The sequence below is a fragment of the Periplaneta americana genome, chromosome 10 (assembly GCF_040183065.1).
Source record: "Periplaneta americana isolate PAMFEO1 chromosome 10, P.americana_PAMFEO1_priV1, whole genome shotgun sequence".
Taxonomy (NCBI): domain Eukaryota; kingdom Metazoa; phylum Arthropoda; class Insecta; order Blattodea; family Blattidae; genus Periplaneta; species Periplaneta americana.
The window spans coordinates 65,964,361-65,982,805 of record NC_091126.1 but is presented as its reverse complement, the minus strand read 5'-3'; the positions used below and the strand labels follow the sequence as shown (position 1 = coordinate 65,982,805).

At 34.0% G+C, this 18,445-nt stretch overlaps 1 protein-coding gene across 5 annotated transcripts in view; it reads left to right on the top strand.

Annotated features, from left to right (window-relative positions):
- The window catches only part of LOC138707758 (UBX domain-containing protein 7-like), an 83,533-nt gene that overhangs the window by 45,956 nt on the left and 19,132 nt on the right, over positions 1 to 18,445 (top strand). For all 5 annotated transcript variants that reach the window (XM_069837627.1, XM_069837628.1, XM_069837625.1 and 2 more), the window contains 2 exons: positions 3,537 to 3,773; positions 6,262 to 6,387. In XM_069837627.1, the coding sequence (XP_069693728.1) occupies positions 3,537 to 3,773; positions 6,262 to 6,387 (363 nt within the window). The remainder of the gene's footprint in view (positions 1 to 3,536; positions 3,774 to 6,261; positions 6,388 to 18,445) is intronic.

The following is an 18,445-nucleotide window of genomic DNA, read 5'->3' as shown; positions in this document are numbered from 1 at the left end:
TCTTTGAAGTGTATTATTGAGATATGGTTTTGTCTTTAATATCAAAATTAAATTGAAAAAAATTGTTGAAGTATATTTCTGACAAAAAGCACACAACATCGAAGGTTTTGGAGAACATGCCTTTAATTTTATTTCACTCTGACTCAGAAAAATTTCAAACCCTCTCTTTGTGGTTCGTTATACAGTAGAACCCCTATTATCCGTGGTAATGAAGGGGGTGGACTGAATAGTTAATCAAAAATATCGGATAATCTGTATCATAAAATATTTTCGTAAATTAAGAGAATAATACTTGTACTGTCGTAATTTTCTCTGTGGTCCTATGTTTAACATGCAAGATAGTGGATCAGAAGTTCACTCATTCAAGTCTGGTTGTCAAGGGGCAAGGGAACTCTTTGCAATGGCTGTCAGCAAAAAGAAGGCAATAGTAGAGATCTCATATTATAGATTTACATACTTTATACACTTTATTCTTTTTTATTAAATCACGCATAGTTGTAACACCAATCTCATATTCTGACGCGAGATGAACCACAGTTTCTCTTTTTCCAAACTGCTCAATTATGTGCATTTATGTCGATAATTAGCACAACACGTTTTTTTTTTTAAAGCGAGAGACAGTCGGATAATCCGCCAATCGATTAATAGGGTGATGGAAAATCGGGGTTCTACTGTATTACATATTTGTCTGTAAACAATATTTAACTTAGAAGAAAATGAGTTGAATATAGTTTGATTGATTTACAATGCCTTCAGATATGATCAACTAGGACTTTCCTGGATTGCTCCTACTTTGAGACATTTTAATTTCATTTTTAAGGTAAGGCAGAATGTATTTCTCCCGATAATTATAATAAGATGATAGCGAATGAAGACGTTGACTATCAGAGTTTAATTAGAATATCATTCAGGGTAAGGTTTCTATTAGGTGCTGTAGATCTACATCATAGGTCACTCAAATTCACTTGCCTTAGGAAGTTGTACTTAAAGTTTTTATCATTCTTAAAAGTTCATCACTGTCAGCTGGATTTTAATTCTTAAATCTCAATTGCAATGACAAAAATGGTAATCACTTGACCACCAACGACAAAATCTACTAAATATACTGTACACATGATTCAAAAAGGATGTGCGAAAGTAAATACCTCTAACAAAAATGACAACAATGATAAAAGACCAATTTTTCAAAATAGTGAAAGCGACAGGTCTCAAGTTATTTTATGTTTATTTGATAGCTCATGTCATCACCACCAGAGACTTCAGAGCAGATTTAATCCTTGCTCAGATATTTTCAACTGACTCTGAGAAGAACTGTGTAGCAGGAAGCATTTTATATACAGCAAAATGCTGAAATATGAACAACTGAGAAATCAGCAAGGGACGCGTGTATCTGATCTTTAAACATCATGCTCATGCCTTTCAGAAATGTCCATTTGAGACTTAAAAATGACGTAAATTGGTACGATTTTGTGATAGAGGCAGAACTTGGTTTCTTTAACACTTCAAATCTAATGGTAGTACTAGTAAGCCTGGCATTTAAATCACATAGAACCCAGCAGTAATACTAGTACTCCAAACTCCTTCATACATATCCAAATTTGTGTGTTTTTTAAATTGAGAAACCAACTGTATTATCAATATAAATTATTAAACATTCGACACTCCATTTCATCTACTATTCATGGTACAAAAATAATGTCCCTACCGTAGAAATGGGTAAAGTCGATCAGTGGGTGTATAATCGATCATTTGCGATTTTTATTGAAAATTATATATTATCTCAGTTACTTGTTAAAATTTTGTAATGCTGACTTCATTGCCTGTCATTGCAAATGTAAGCAAGAGGGACAACAAAAAGCCTGCGCATGCCAACAATGGGAACACAGTGTAATTACTGTTGAAGTGAAAATGATTATTCTCAACTTTTTCTCTTAAACGAAAACAAAGTCTTACAAACTCTAAATTATTGTCAGCAGTGAAAGGAGACAAGCAGTATACGTAAGTACTTTTGGTTGAGATTGTATCCTGAAATAATAGTTTTGCAGTTCGTAAATGTTAGTATTGAAACTTATTATTTTAAAAAAACTTGTATCTTTGTAGGGTTAAGTTGATCATGCCATCGACCTACTCGAAGCAGATAGGACTAGCAGGAAGAATAAATTTTTTCACCAAAATACCTCCAACTAACACTTATAAACAGAAAAGTGTCATAGTATAGCTTATATTGATGGGATATAGGGGGGGAAGAGGAAGACGAATTTATGGTAAATTTCTTGCGTAAGAGAAGCACTGCCAAAGGAACATATTTTGTATACCCCTCTGTACCTGACGATGGGAACAACGTAGTTTCTAAAGTGACATGAGGAGGGGAAGATTTCTAATAACATCTGACATAAACCTAAGCAATGTTGAGTAGCATTTTAGATTGTAATTGAAGTGTGGTATTTCAGTGTAAATTTTGAATTCTTAAATCTTTGTTTGTTGATATTTATTTATTTATTTATTTAACCTGGTTGATATGTGAAGTATTAATTTTTTTATGTTTTATATATTGGCAATCATAGTCACGTTTGTACAGTGGAGACCTATAGGCCTAATTGTATCGAAATGTATGATCACAGTAACAAAATATACACTATATAATCCTATAGACTTATATAATAGATTATTATTGTTTTCTACACCCCTTATAACAAATAAAATACATGTAATACACTTAATTTGTTTTTAAAAACATAAACAGTGATCGACTTTACTTCGCAATATTTTAAAATCGATCTTAAACTAAAAATTCAGTGGTGTTCGACTTTACCCTATTTAAACAGGTAACTTCGATCACAAGTTAAATAAAAAAAAATCAGACTTTGGTAAATTGTAATTCACTTTTTGTAATGTGATTTCATAAGTGAAGGATATGATGACAAAATACTATTTTCTGAGGAACTTCACTCCATTGCATAACCTCAATATCATTAAAAATTGCAAAATTTTTATCGACTTTACCCTCTTCTACAGTATGTTAAAATATCACCTTATGCTGCCACCTTACGAAAATTTTTCATACCATAGTCATTTAAAAACACTGGTTCAGGGATATGTTGGATATTTAAATACATTCGTACTCAAAGTGTTAAATAATAAAAAAAAATAAATAAATAAATGTTCTGTTCAAATTCCTCGAAATTAAATCATAACAGCTACTCTTAAGGGTGATAAAATCATTAACATGGCTTGCTTTGGAAGCTGGATATTCCATGTAATAAATACTGCACTCTTATTACACTTTCCCTAATATATGGAGATTCAAAACCTGAATCCAAAACAAGTTTGGATGTTAATCTTAAAATTAAACTTAATCTAATAATTAAAAAATGATGTTGTGTTTGTTTCATAATATATTGTTTGAATGACATGTTTCTGGACAGGTTGTAGACCTCGATTTTGTTGGTACACTTCATGTAGCATGAATGTGTATGTAATTGATATGTGAAGTATATTATGATAATACTTGCAGCAAGTACTATTTTCTTTTGCAGGTTTACTTAGATAGTGCAGAAGGTCAGCGATATGCAGCCTTTTACAATGTGTCAGATTGGCCGTATGTTGCTGTCATTGACCCTCGTACTGGAGAGAGTTTGAAAGTTTGGAACAGGATAGAGAGTTCATCCTTCTGTGATAGTCTAATCGAATTCTTGTGTCAGCAGCAGTCCATGCAACAGTATCATAACCCAATGAAGAGAGCAAAGCTCTCTAGTTCACCTTTAACAGCAGAGGTATGCTTATTTAGTTACTGTATCAATTTAATGATTCTAGCACATGACATTTCAAATTTTCGGCAGTTATTAGCAATTAAATTATATATAAAAAACTGAGGAACCGTTCACTTTCTTCTTCTTTGTACTGCATAAAATTTGTCCTACCACTTAGACCTATTTGATTGGCACATTGTCCACTCCACCCAGAGAGATTTAACAGAAAGAGTTAGGCAAGAGTTATAGATTGTACATATTGCATGACTGCGACCAAAACCACGAGTGTTTAATGGTTCCATGCATAAAGTGTGATACCGAAGTTCTTAATGAGTTACGAAAGTAACATAAATTGATAAAGACTTTATGAAAATTGTACATTTATGTTTTGAATATTATTATTATGCAATAAGATTTTGAAGTTTCGTGTTTCTCAAACTTTGGCTTCTTCTATTTGTTCTCAGTTTACTTATGCGTCCAGTCTCCATTTGGTGATGTTTGGTTGTGGGAAATCATTTTTATAACATTTAGATGTGAGTGTATGTGTGTGTGTTTTTTTGCAGGTGCATTGTAAGATGAGAAGAGAGTGTACAAGCGTTAACAGTATGTAATTTATACAGAGTTTTCAAATGAATGTTCATTTGTGAATGTGCGGCCATTTGTGGTGGCAGGAAGTACGCTGGTTGCCAGTTGAGTCGGATATTCATAGTACCTTAAGTTATGCGCATAGATTGCTCATGCAAATTACAATAACCAAATAACCACTTATCTTTGCCATAGAATATTTTGGAAATGATGTCCTTATGCCGTCACACATCTCTCATACCTTTTAAGAAAATTTGCATTAACATTCGTTAGTTTTTTCTCTGAAATTGCTGCAGTTTCCCTTCTTATCTTGTCTTTCAGTTCTTCCAACATATGTTGGTTATTCCAATACACTATTTCATTTATTAAGTTCCCCATAAATAGAAATTGCATATGGTATTACAAGAATATCCACTGTAAGATCTCGAAATTAATGTGTCTAATAAAAAATATCCATGTACCAATTTATTTGTTCAGGAATGAAGCTATATGATAATGTGAGTAGAGTAAATGTTTTCATTAGGTGTTGGATAATGCTAATAATGGCTCTATTGATTCACATTTAATTTTTTTCATGGATGAAGCATGGTTTAGTTTACATCATTACATGGTCATGTAGTGAGCGACATAGAACAACAGATACTGGAGTGCAGAAAAACCCTATCTTGTATACAAAATGCCATTGCATGACCAAAAGATTGGTGCGCAATGAATGCTTAGAGAATTATAGGTCCTATGTTTTTTAAGTACTGTGAATGCGCAGATGTATAGGTATAACATAATTACACCATTCCTAGAAGAAATATCTGACATTGAATATACACAGGTATTTTTTTCAACAAGACTCCGCTACAATACGTACAGATGAGCTCTCATTGGCATTAATTGTGGATATTTTTGAAGATAAGGTCATCAGTAAGGGAATATGGCCAGCATGATCCCCAAATCTTACTGTATGCAATTTCTATTTATGGGAGGAACTTAAAAAATAAAATCGTGTATTGTAACAAACCTCATATATTGGAAGAACTGAAAGACAATGTAAGAAGGGAAATTGCAGTAATTTCAGAAGAGAAACTATTGCGTGTTGATGCGAATTCTCGTAAAAGGTGTGAGAGATGTGTGGTAGCACAAGGACACCTATGACAAAAATAGGTGATTATTGTAATTGTAATTTTCATGAGCAATCTATGCACTTGACTTAAGGGGCTATGAATATCAGGCTCTGCTTGCAGAAAACATGCTTCTAGCCACCACACTCGTCCGTACACTCACGGATGAACATCTATTTGAAGGCTCAGTATGTCATTGTAATGTTTAAAACTCTGTAACAATAATGTTTACATTATAACATTCTAAATTATATGACAATTTTGAGGAACAGATGGAAAGCGAAGTTATCGCCTGTGATATCTTCCTGTTTTAACAATCAACTCTCGATTATCTGGGGTATGATAAAGTGGGTTGGAGATTAAGCATAGCTTCTTTCCCTCTCCCTCTAAACCCTCTATATCGCTTCCCCATCTCCATCTCTCACCTTCCTTTCCATTCCTATGTCTCTCCGTCCCCCTTTCCTTTTTATCCCTTCCCGTTTCCCCTTCCCTTCCTTCCCTCCATGGTTATTGTCCCCATCATCACTCCAGGTATTTGAGAGTCGACTGTACTTAAAAAAATTTCGGACATGTCCCATTTTCAGTTCAAATAATTATGTTCACACTAAATGTGGGATGAAGTCAGTCTTCACTTACGGTGATATACAGCGTGGAGTTCACTATTTATTTTTTTCTATTTGCATCATCTAATGCCAAGGTTAACATAGAGTGTTTTTGTCACAACATTGCATATGACATAGAATACGTTCAGAAATGAGATTTTCAGTAAATAATGACAATATCTGCATTAATTTGCTATTTGGATATTATTTTAGGATGCTCCCAATGGTTCAGCTGTTGATACATATGTACCTGAACGTCCTCCATCTGCAGAAACTGCCAATGCTACAGCCGATGCTACCGATGCTACTGCCTCTAGTGATTCAGCCATTACTGGACTTGTAAGTTGCAGTATTGTGTGACTTTTCCTGCATCGTAAATACATTTTTGACCTATTTGCTTATGTAAATGTTTATATATTTTATATCCTGAGAGTCACCGGCGTGGCTCAGTCAGTTAAGGCGCTTGCCTGCCAGTCTGAAGTTGCGTTCGGGTGTGGGTTCTATCCCCGCTTGGGCTGACTACCTGGTTGGGTTTTTTCCGAGGTTTTCCCCAACCGTAATGTGAATTCCAGGTAATCTATGGCGAATCCTCGGCCTCATCTCGCCAAATATCATCTCGCTATCACCAACCTCGACGCTAAATAACCTAGTAGTTGATACAGCATCGTTAAATAACCAACTAAAATAAAAAATATATCCTGAGACTATATTTACTAATATTTAAAAATTTTATTTCCACTCCCATTTCTTCCCTTTTTCCTTTGCCATAGCCTTTTATTTTTCTTTGACTAGATCAGACTGCTGACGAGGGTTTTGTACCCACCTGGTCTTGTGATATTTATGGTGTACAAAGCAGCAGTGATGCGGGGTTTCTTCAAATACATTGATTTCTTGTACTATTCTCATTTCACTCTTGCTTTCTTATCACAGTATCATTACTAGGGGGTGGATGTTGATGACTTAAAAATCTACTTAAAATGATCAGTAAAATGCCTTTAAATTAATGGAAAAATGACATAAAATTAAAAGAAAATGACATTTAAATATTATTCAAAGTACTCGCACTACAACTTCTTAAAAATTAGTCACCTTGTTTCAGTGACTGCCCTGCAAATCTCGGAGAGAGAAGGGAACTTTCTGGAATTTGACTAAGATAAAGGAAAATGGCATGCAACAAAATTAAAGTTTTAAGGGGAAACTATAAATTTTAATAAGGGTTTACTATGTGTTTCAATCGGGTGGACCATGTCTGTGCCTTCATTCTCCGTTTCCTCCTTCCGTGCTTCACTTTTGTTACCAGATCTTCCAGATGAGGGAGTGTGAATGACAAAACAAATTGTGGACACAATGTGCATTCTTGCAATCTTTGTGTTAAAAATACTGTCTACTAGAGTTCATCCCTTTCGAGCCATATTGGGGACATAACGTACTATTGTGCAGGAAAGAGTGAAAGGTTCCCTCCTTGCAAACATAAATTCTAAAGACACCCTCGTACTGACAAAAGAACAGTAGCAGTCAAAGCCCTTACTTAAACTAAGCTGCTGTCAAGCATTTTATATTACTTGCATTGTGTGAGTTGAAGCCTTCAGTGGAATGAGGGATGGACTTTAGAGTCTGTTCCAAACTATAAAACTCAAACTTCACTGGTATTCACTTATTCAGTAGGTAATTATTACTGATCTGTTTGCTTAGAAAAAGATAACAGGCCTATCTCTAAAGAAGAAAGTAAAATGCATTCCAAATGATCTAAAAGTTCTTCAAAGTACTAAAAAATGACCAAAAAATGCAGAAAAAAAATATAAAAATGACCTATTAATTCAAAAACTTCGAAAAATGCAATATAAGAAATTAATTTTTTACATTGATATTACCACATAAAGGATTTCTATACTAATAGGCATTGTCCTAATGTAAAAAATAAGATGACTTTTCATCAACATCTGCCCCCTAATCATTACATTATTGTCTATAAATAGTCTAGTATTATTAGAAATGTTAGTAGTGTTAGTAGCTCTATTACTAGTAAGTTTCTAATGTTCAAACTCTCCATTAGAAGTGTCAATAGTAGTACTACTGTACTTATAACATTGTAATATTTACTCTCTGTGAAGGTTTCATTTTTGCCTTCTTATTTCCCAATATAAATATTTATTGTTGTATCATTGCTATTCTCTGTTTTGCAGAGTTGATCATGAGTATCGTACAGTCAGTGAACACAAATTTGTGAATTGACAAAGTCAAGTAATACATATAAAATAAACAACAGAGACATAAAGAACAATAAAATTGTATCAGAAACACTCAACAACATTAACATTAAAAAATTCATTAATATCATAAAAGGATTTGTTGATTAACCAACCAGAGACAAGTCTGTTAAAAGACTTCCTTTCCAGATTGAAAACATGTGTCGGAAATTTATTTGCAATTTTTAAAGACATAATAAAATAATTATTCATTGTTTTGGTTAGCCTTCAAAAAGGTCACGGTTTCTGGTGTTGTATAGGTGAACATCATTCCTATGTGTCAATATTTGTGATTTATCTGTGACAAAATTTAGGGCTTGATAAATATACAGTGATGTTACAGTCATTATTCTTTCATTCACAAATAACGGTCTACAGTGTGCCTTCATTGATGAATTTGTTATAATTCTAATAGATTTTTTTTGTAATATAAGAACCTTATTAATATGAGTACTATTACCCCATAGAAGTAGTCCGTAAGAAAGTATACTATGAAAATAAGAAAAATAGACAACTCTAATGTAATTCTTCGGAACATACATTTTCAAATTTCGCAGAAGAAATATTACTCTTGACAATTTTTTATAAATAAAATCAACATGGTCTGCCCAGGTAAGTGTGCTATCCACAGTAATACCAAGAAGTTTGAAGTTATTATTTTCCATGACTACTACTAAATAACAGAGATGCAGTTTTACTTTCATTTAAAAGAAATTTATTGGAACTAAACCATTTCTTGGCTTCATTAAAAACTGAATTAGTAAGAGTTTTTCAATTCATTAATATCACTATGACTTGTCAAAAAAGTGGCATCATCAGCGAATACCACAGAATAACCAGAGATATTGCACATCAAATCATTAACCATTATTAAAAACAGAATAGGACAGAACACTGATCCTTGAGGCACATCATATTTTACATTCATGAGCTTAGATTTATGAAGGCACACTGCTGACAATTACTGAAATAAGATACAAATAATTTCAATTCATTCCCTCTAATACCATAATATTGTAATTTTTCTAATATAACATTATGCAAAACACAGTCGAAAGCCTTACTTAAATCACAGAATGTAGCGGAGCTAAATTTGTGGTCCTCGAGAGCTTCTAAAATATAACTAATAAAACTAATAACAGCTTTGGTTGTATTAGAATTAGATCTGAATCCATATTGAGAATTAGAAAACATGTTATTAGATTCAAAGTATTTACAAATTTGATTTTTTATTACAGTTTCAAATATTTTAGCAAAAACAGGAATAAGCGAAATTGGCCTATAGCTACTGGGTTTCGCATCGTTGCCCTTTTTAAAAATGGGAATCACCTTGGAAATCTTTAAAGCATCAGGAAATACACCAGTGCTAAGACATTCATTAATACAAGCAGTCAGTGGATCTACAATACATTGAATGATTTGTTTCATAAACTTATTAGAAATATCATAATCTTTACTGTTTGTGTTTTTCATGGAAGAAACAATTTTTAGAACATCACCTGAAGAAATAAATTTCCATTTGAAAACCAACTTGGGCTTATTAAAGTTCGATAATAATTCACTCGCTGAAGTATCAGATAGTTCCAACTGAGCATTCTCAGGAAGATTGGACAGATACTCACTTAATTCATCACACGTAACAACAACCTTATTATTTTTACACTGAGTGGCTTTCGATTTAATTAAGGGCCATGCCGTTGTACATTTATAATCAGAAGCTTCAATAAGTCTGACATTAGCATTCAGTTTAGCATTCCTAATGGCATACTTATATTCTTTATTACACTTTTTATAAGTCTGAAATATTATGGGGTCTTTAGTGCTATTGGCCAATATATGAGGAGACACAACTTTTCTTTTCATATTCTGTAATTCATTATTATACCAATAAACTTTATGTTCATGTTTGCCTGTAAATCTAATCAATTTCAGTGGAAAAAAATTATTAAAGAGTTCTATAAACCCAGCAAAAAATATGTCAAACAAGTTATCTTGTGGTTGGGTATGTTTATCGATAATATTATACCAATTGGTAATGGATAATTCATTTAAAAAAGCATACAGATACATTAGTGATTTTCCTAACAGTTTCAGTTGTATTCTGATCCAAGTTTAAATTCCTGTTGTACTCAATAACTTCACAAACAATTTCTTTGTGATCGGAGAATCCAGGATCGGTGACCTTAACATTATAAACATGCGGCTGTAGACTAGTAAACACATTATCTAAACATGACTCATCTCTGGTTGGTTCAAAAACATTTCTATAACCACCATACATTCTAAATAAATTACATAAGCATTTACTTTCATTTGAGTTATTCATAAAATTTGTATTAAAATCACTAAAAATTAAAAACTTGCAAGTAAACTTAGTTAAATAATTTAAAAGATTGTCTAACTTCTCACAAAATATATCAAGTGATCCACTGGGTGATCTATGGATATTGATAATTACAGTATTAATTCAGTACGTTCAATATAAACACCAGAGGCTTCAAAGTGTAATTCCTCACAATAATCAGATAAACTAATAGCTTTGAATGATAATTCATTTTTGACATATGTAATAGTGCCTCCATTTTTTAATTTAGTTCTTGAGAAAGAGTTTGCAACTGTGAAGCCCTCTAAAACAGTAAACTCAATTTCATCCTGTAGAAGCCAGTGTTCACAAAGACAAATTATACTAAAATTTAAGAGATATAATAAGCATTCAATATCTCCATCTTATTATGCAAACATTGGACATTCATAAAAATATTTTAAAATCATTAATGCTATTTCTTTGCAAGTAATTTACGTCTGTAGTTTAGAGAGGTACTGAAGTACAGATAGTCCTAGACTTATGACCGTTTGCATTAATAATGAAGGTTCCATAGAGCCTTTTCAAACACTTTCAAGTTTCATCTGTACCGGGCAGTGTTGCAAGGCTTGTTAACTGGCACAACAAAGCAATTGCACTTCTGGACAATGAATGATGGTAATGAATATAAAATTTGTAATACTTTACACATAGAAAGAGATCCATTGAAATGCGAACTGCGTTGGGGCATTTGTGTTATTGTCAAGTGTGGCACTTTTTTTTCATGTGCCAGTATCATAGAGTGACAGTGATGCAACCACACATATACAGTTTCCTTAACAGTTTATGAAATAAAAGCTGTTAAAAATTACCAATCTCATTAAATCAGGTGCTGAAACAGTCCACTATCGTCCACAAATTTTTAGTATCTCTTTAAGAACTACCAATCACTCACTCACTGTAGTCCTCGTTGAGAAATGGTAGCAATCTTCTGACGATATTAATTTTCAGTTTTTTCGACGTTGTGTGAGTTTGTCTTGTATATGATATTTTAAAATTTACCCCATCGTTAAAAGTCGCAGGGAGTTACATCAGGGGACCATGTGTCCGACAAATCCCCACTAGTAACTCTATCCTAGTTGAACACTTAATTTCTCTCTTCTAAACTTCTCTTGTTTAGCTGCAACAGAATCCTGTTGAAAAATGGCAAAATTACTGTTAGTGCCTGGTAATGTCTGTGGAAGAAACGGTGACAAGAACACAACACAAAGGGTGGTGTCACTCACTAGACAAGTTGCTAAATGTAAAGGTGAAGGTATCCCCTCAACTTGCCATGAAGGTGCTTGGGGGGCATGGAGGTAGAGCCCCATGCTTTCCACGACCTCGGCACTAGAATAAGGTGGTGTGGTCGGCACCACGCTCTGACCGCTTTTACCCCTGGGAAAGACCCGGTACTCAATTTTATAGGACGCTGAGTGAACCTCGGGGCCGTTCTGAAAGTTTGGCAACGAGAAAAAAATCCTGTCACCACCTGGGATCAAACCCCGGACCTTCCAGTCCGTAGCCAGCTGCTCTACCAACTGAGCTACCCAGCCGCCACTACCTATGAAAAATACATTCTTACCTTATGGTATTACAGTACTCAATCAGAATCTTAATCAGAACAACTGGAGACATCTAAACTAGTTTCATTGTCACTATCATTGTCCGAATCTGAACTTATTATTTGGTTGTCTATCACATCTGAAGCAACACCATCTTTCTCCCAATACTGTTTCTCAAGAGACTCCACTTGCTGACAAAAACCATCCCAGTCTTCTCTAGTTACATTTTATATTGCATCTAATGTTGTAGTCCGTAACTTTTCCAGTGATAAATCTGCCACCACATTGCTTTCCCTAATAATTATTATTTTCGACCAAGCAAGTTCTAAAGGATTCATGTGAGACATGTATGGAGGCAGGTGAAGTGCAGTGTGTTCATATCCAGTTACAATCCTGTCTGACTTGGTAAACTTTTTCTTTTGGCTTTTACGTTTGAATCAACTTAAATAAATCAGTTTTTCTCATGTCCTCATTACAATGTATTCCCTTCTTACGCAACCATCACAGCATATTTTGTTTCACAGAGTAAGGTGGTGGTGGTGGTTTTTGTCAATTCGGATGGGAGTGGTATGGTGCATTATCGAGTACATAACAGATTAAGTTTAGTATTAATTGATTGGCTGTCCATTTCTCAAAATTTGCATTGTTAATTTGATCCTGGTAATCTTTTGTGCAACCAGCCTTGTATATTCGAGAACTATTGCTGCCTGCATGAACTAAGGAGCCTGTTATTCGAATTAAAGTTAGCCTGGATGTCCATGACGTCACTGCTTCGTCAACACTTCCTGAATGTCAAATTGCTGTCGACTCATATTCACCTATTGTAGAGTATGACACTCCGACATACATAGCAGCCCTTTCAGTTTACTTTGACAATGGCTGTAATAAAATATTTGTCTTTTCTCTTCATCATATTTTCCCATAGCTATGGTACTATTACCATATACTATGTCACTGTATTACAGTGTACAGCACTACATTATTGGTATGTTATAATACATTATAGCAACTACAATGATACACTGCACTATATTACAGTATTACTAGAATTTAAGACAGTTCACAAATCAGCTTCACTCTACTGCTGCACATGTATTCTGAAGTGAGAATAGGTGACAACACATGAAACCTAAACAGCCTTCATTCCCTGTCCCCCCAGAGGTCAGACCCCTCTACATCTAGACGTAATGGACACTGGCAGTAGGTTCCCTATTAGTTAATTGTTTGAAACTGGGAGGGGGCGAAATCGTATTCTCATATGTGTGGACGTCAATGTTGTCTCAAAAAATTGGTCTCATGATAATTTTGCCACTTATGGCAGACCATATGCCAATTTTCTCAGTTTGGAGTGACACTTCATGAAATATATTAGATTTTTCAGAGTACAAATAATATTATTATTTTTTGAGTTCACATATCCATAGAGATTGAAGCAAGTCTCATTCTAGGAAAATATTAAATTTGGGCCATTTTTTTCGTTATGTGCATTATTCATAATCCTCTCACAAAATGTGGTTTTATGTACAGGATCATCCATTTGAAGTTCATTTGCCACAATTATATTATATGGATTTAATTTGAGCAATTTTGTAGCTCTTCACATAAACCCATAAGAAAGTCCCATTTGCTACAAAAGGTGCCAAATGGATTATTTAAGAGAATTTTTTAAATTATGTAGATTGTTATACAATATGGAACTTTTACACCTGGAAATCTTTCTTCAAATCGACTTTGAACTTGACGAGCTGATATTATGTCAGTACATATGAATTATAAATAATTACACGTTCTTCAATAGAAAACATAAATGACGGGTTCAAAGCAACAATGACATAAATCAGATATTTCGACTTTTGTTCTTATGAATGTTAAAAGAAAAGTGTGACATTTTCTCTTCTGTTTAAAATATGAAATGGCATTACACTTGCACAAATAGCCACTGGGCCGCACATAAAAACTGAGTTGCTGAACGCTATTTTAATTTGTTCTAAGCAATATTAGCATGAGTCAGTAATAAAATAATAATGTATTTTCAAATTGTACTTTTTAAGATATAAATACGAGTTTAAATATACCGGTGTGTAGTTCTTAAAACTTCCTTTATAATCTTAAAATTATTCTTATTTTCAGAATAGTACTATTAATATTGACTTTTTCTACAGTGTAAAAGTTATACTAATTATCTGTACCCGCTACTTTTTAGAGTGAAATGAAACAGTTATGCTGAATGATTCTGAGTGTAGTCCTGATCCACGGGGTCGGAAAAGGACCTAGGATGTGGAGACGTTTAGTAGGAGTGCTAGGAGAAAGAATATAAATGAAAAGGTTATATTTCAGAAAGGGGGCAAGAATTTGCTCCAAAATGTTTGAAAACAAGAGCTTCAATTGTTCCAATATTGTGGGGAGAACATACCAGAACAATCCCGCTACACTTTTCTTGAAAATTTCTGGAAGTTGAGAAATTACTGTCAATGAAACACTTATCTATGTAACCTCGTAAGAAAATATCCTGTCCAGCAAAGCGTCTTCGATATCATTCTTGTTCTGAGAGTTGCTAAGGAAATCATAATGGTATTCAAGATATATTTTTTGTGCACGTTTGACATCGCAGAATGTTAAGTAATATGTGTATTTGCAAACGAAAATATGAGAAAGCAACCTGAAGAGGACCTTCGAGGAAGACGCCAGCATTCAATGAAACTTCGCCTGATCAGAAGAAAGCAGTACATATACTCTCTTTCCCAACTTACCAATGCCACTGTACTTGTAAATATAACTCTCATCATAGATATCCATCTCCTAATCTCAATGTTTCAAAATTGTGTAGGCTGTACTATGGGGGACATAATTGTTGAACGACTCGAGTATTTTCTAAGTCGAAGAATCTTACACTGCGCAAGCTCCGGCCCAAAAGAAGAGATATACATTCCTTTTTTCGTTTTCAATATTGCATATGTATGCTGAGGATAAATTAAAACATGAGGGTTAAAAGGTAAAGATATCCCTTTCACATGCCCTGAAGATATTTGGAGGGCATGGAGCACTAGACTGAGGTGGTGTGGTTGGCATCATGCTCCGATGGCCTTTTACCTACGGGAAAGACCTGGTACTCAGTTTGATAGGAGGCTGAGTGAACCTCGGGGCTGTTCTGAAAGTTTGGCAATGAGAACATCTCGTCACTACCTGGGATTGAACTCTCGGACCTTCCAGTCTGTAGCCAGCTGCTCTACCAACTGAGCTGTCTGGTCGCCCAAAATATGAGGGATTACTATTTAAAATAACTATACAAATATACAGACACAAAATGCAGTAGTTTTTTAGAAAAAAAAAACCAACCTGGAGTATGCAGAAAAGTCGGGAGAATTCTATCATGTTATAAAACATCTGATGCATGAAGCAAAGCAAAATGGTCGAGTGGTTAAGGCATATGTGTCTAGAGTACAGGATCAGTGGTTCGGATCCCAACAAGCTCAATTATGTTTTACGTTTTTAAACATGTCAAATATAATAAAACCTAATTTTAAAGATACACCCTTTTTTATGTGGTTTCATATTAATTCAAGTTCCTAAATGTTATGGTCTGTTAATATTATTTACAGCATTTATCGTGCCACTATACTTGTTTTAATTCTATACATCAATTAACTCACTCTAAAGACGTAATAATTATTCATGTTATACCAGGGCCGGGCATGAGAGCAGCTCCATTTAGTCGGCCAGAGCTGCTCTCGCTCCACAAGGCACTTCAATTCCAAGCCAGAGCAGAACGCTCACGCAGTGGCGGTCTCACATTACAGCTACCTTCCCTGCATTAATATAACAAGAGCCACGGTTGTTCTAGTCATTCAGTCTGTCAGTACATAATAGTTTATAAGGATATTACATCAATCCATTGTACATTACAGAATTTATAACACTCTTATTAATTTAATGAAATAAACTTTGCTCTATGCACACACACAAATCATTAGGCTTATTTACATAACCCATACGCACATACTGCAATCTCCTCACCACGGTTCTATGAGACAGACATATGGCTTCCACTTGCCCTACTTGCTGTGGACAAAGTTCATCTGCCAATATAATTAAACATCGCTTGATGAATTCACCTTCGTTAAATATTTTCAATTCCTTTGCAAATTTTGTAGCTAATTCTCATTGCCGATACACTAAGTGCATTATTGGCATCTTGTTAATTTATAATATAATACAATATAATATAATGTAATGTAATATAATATAATACATGATATGATATGATATATGATCATAAATTAATACAACTTAAAGAAAATGTTTCTCAGGTACATTATATTAGAGTATCTGTTCGATATTTATATTGCATTATAAGTTATTATACTGTAGTACATTTAGTAATATATAATTTTAAATTATACAAATATGATATATCATAGTATACTATATTACAGTTCATGATATATAATATGATATATCATGAACTGTAATATACTATACTATGATATATTATAATACTTGTATAATTTAAAGTTATATATTACTAAATATATAATAACTTATAATGCAATGTAAATATCAAATAGATACTCTAATATAATGTACCTGAGAAACATTTTCTTTAAGTTGTATTAATTTATGGCGTTCATTACCAACATATTTGTCATATTCAGTAGCATGTTGGATATTGAACTTCTTAATCAGTTGGAGTGTTTTATGCCAAATTAAACACTTTGCTAATCCACTACTCTCTACCAAAAAGAACACTTCCCCCCATGATACATTAAAAGCATTGGGAATAGCGGGACGCTTTAGTGTATGAGAGGAAGCTCCGTCTTCAAAGTTCGCCATCATACTGCAGAGTCGCTACTGCACTGACAGAGAATGACGTAGAGTATGCATACGTCACAACGCTCGCAAGACCCCCACTCTTTAAAGCACACAGCGCTCATTTCTCAGAATCATGTAATGTGCCCAGCCCTGTGTTATACTGTAAGCATATGGATGCGTTCCAATGTTCCTGCTCCTGTATATGTCGTCCAGCCCCAACATGCAACACTCACGCGAACACTCCTGGCAAGACTAGTCATGAAGTGACAATCGTATCATTGCCCGATTCGGCGATATACACAAACAAAATCGTTGGTTGTGGTCGAGACAATGACTTCGTCTGAAAAAATAACACTTCTCCATTCGAAGTTTTCCTGATCACTCGCAAATGCTAAATGATCCACAGCTTATCCCTCGATTATTGGTTCTTTTCTGATTCTACGGCTTCTTAATCACATTCTTACAGTAGTAGAGAGCAGAAAACCAGACACTGTCTTTAGTCCCAATGCAGTTCTAAAAGGGTCATTTCGAACAGACGTGTATAAGGCAACGTTTTGTCTTCTTGATGAAGCAGGTGGTCTGCCAGGATTTGGACATCGCAACTTCTCTATGAACATTATAATGTCTATCCCATCTCCTAGCTATGGATTCAGGAATGCCATACCTTCGATCAGCCTTCAAAATACTAATTCCATTCTCACAGAGGGGAATTATTCTCTCGCGAACGTTGACCTCTGTCGTTGTAAAGCAAATTAAAGCTGAATGCTTATGTCAGGTGATTACAGTATTTGTCCTCGAATACTAGGTGAGGGGTAATGTTGTGGAGAAAGAGTCAACTGTAATGTGTTGTCTTTTACTCAAACGAGTGGTGGGACGAAAGGAAGGAGAAAGTTTGCCATATACATTAGAAGTAATAAACTATAATAGTATGTTTACTTTTAGACCATCAGAAAAATAATGTGACATTAAGCATTTCAATTTATTTAACGACTGTTTCTTTGAAACATAAATTAAAATTACAGAATTCCAAATGCTTACAGTATAATATGAATAATTATTACATCATCTTTGGAATGAGTTAATTGATTTATAGAATTATAGTGAAGTATAGTGGAAAGATAAATGTTGTAAATAATATTAATATATCATAACATTTAGGAACTCAAATTAATATGAGACCACATGAAAAGGGAGAGAAGGCCTCATTGCCTTAAATCTGCCAGAAAAAATAAAGCATTATTATTATTATTATTATTATTATTATTATTATTATTATTATATTTTATTATACTTTTATATGTTTAAAAATATAAAAATATAATTGATCTTGTCGGATTCGAACTGTTGATATTGTACTCTAGACACCTACACCTTAACCACTCAACCACCTCACTTCATGCCTCAGATGTTTTTATAACATAATAGGATTCTCCTGG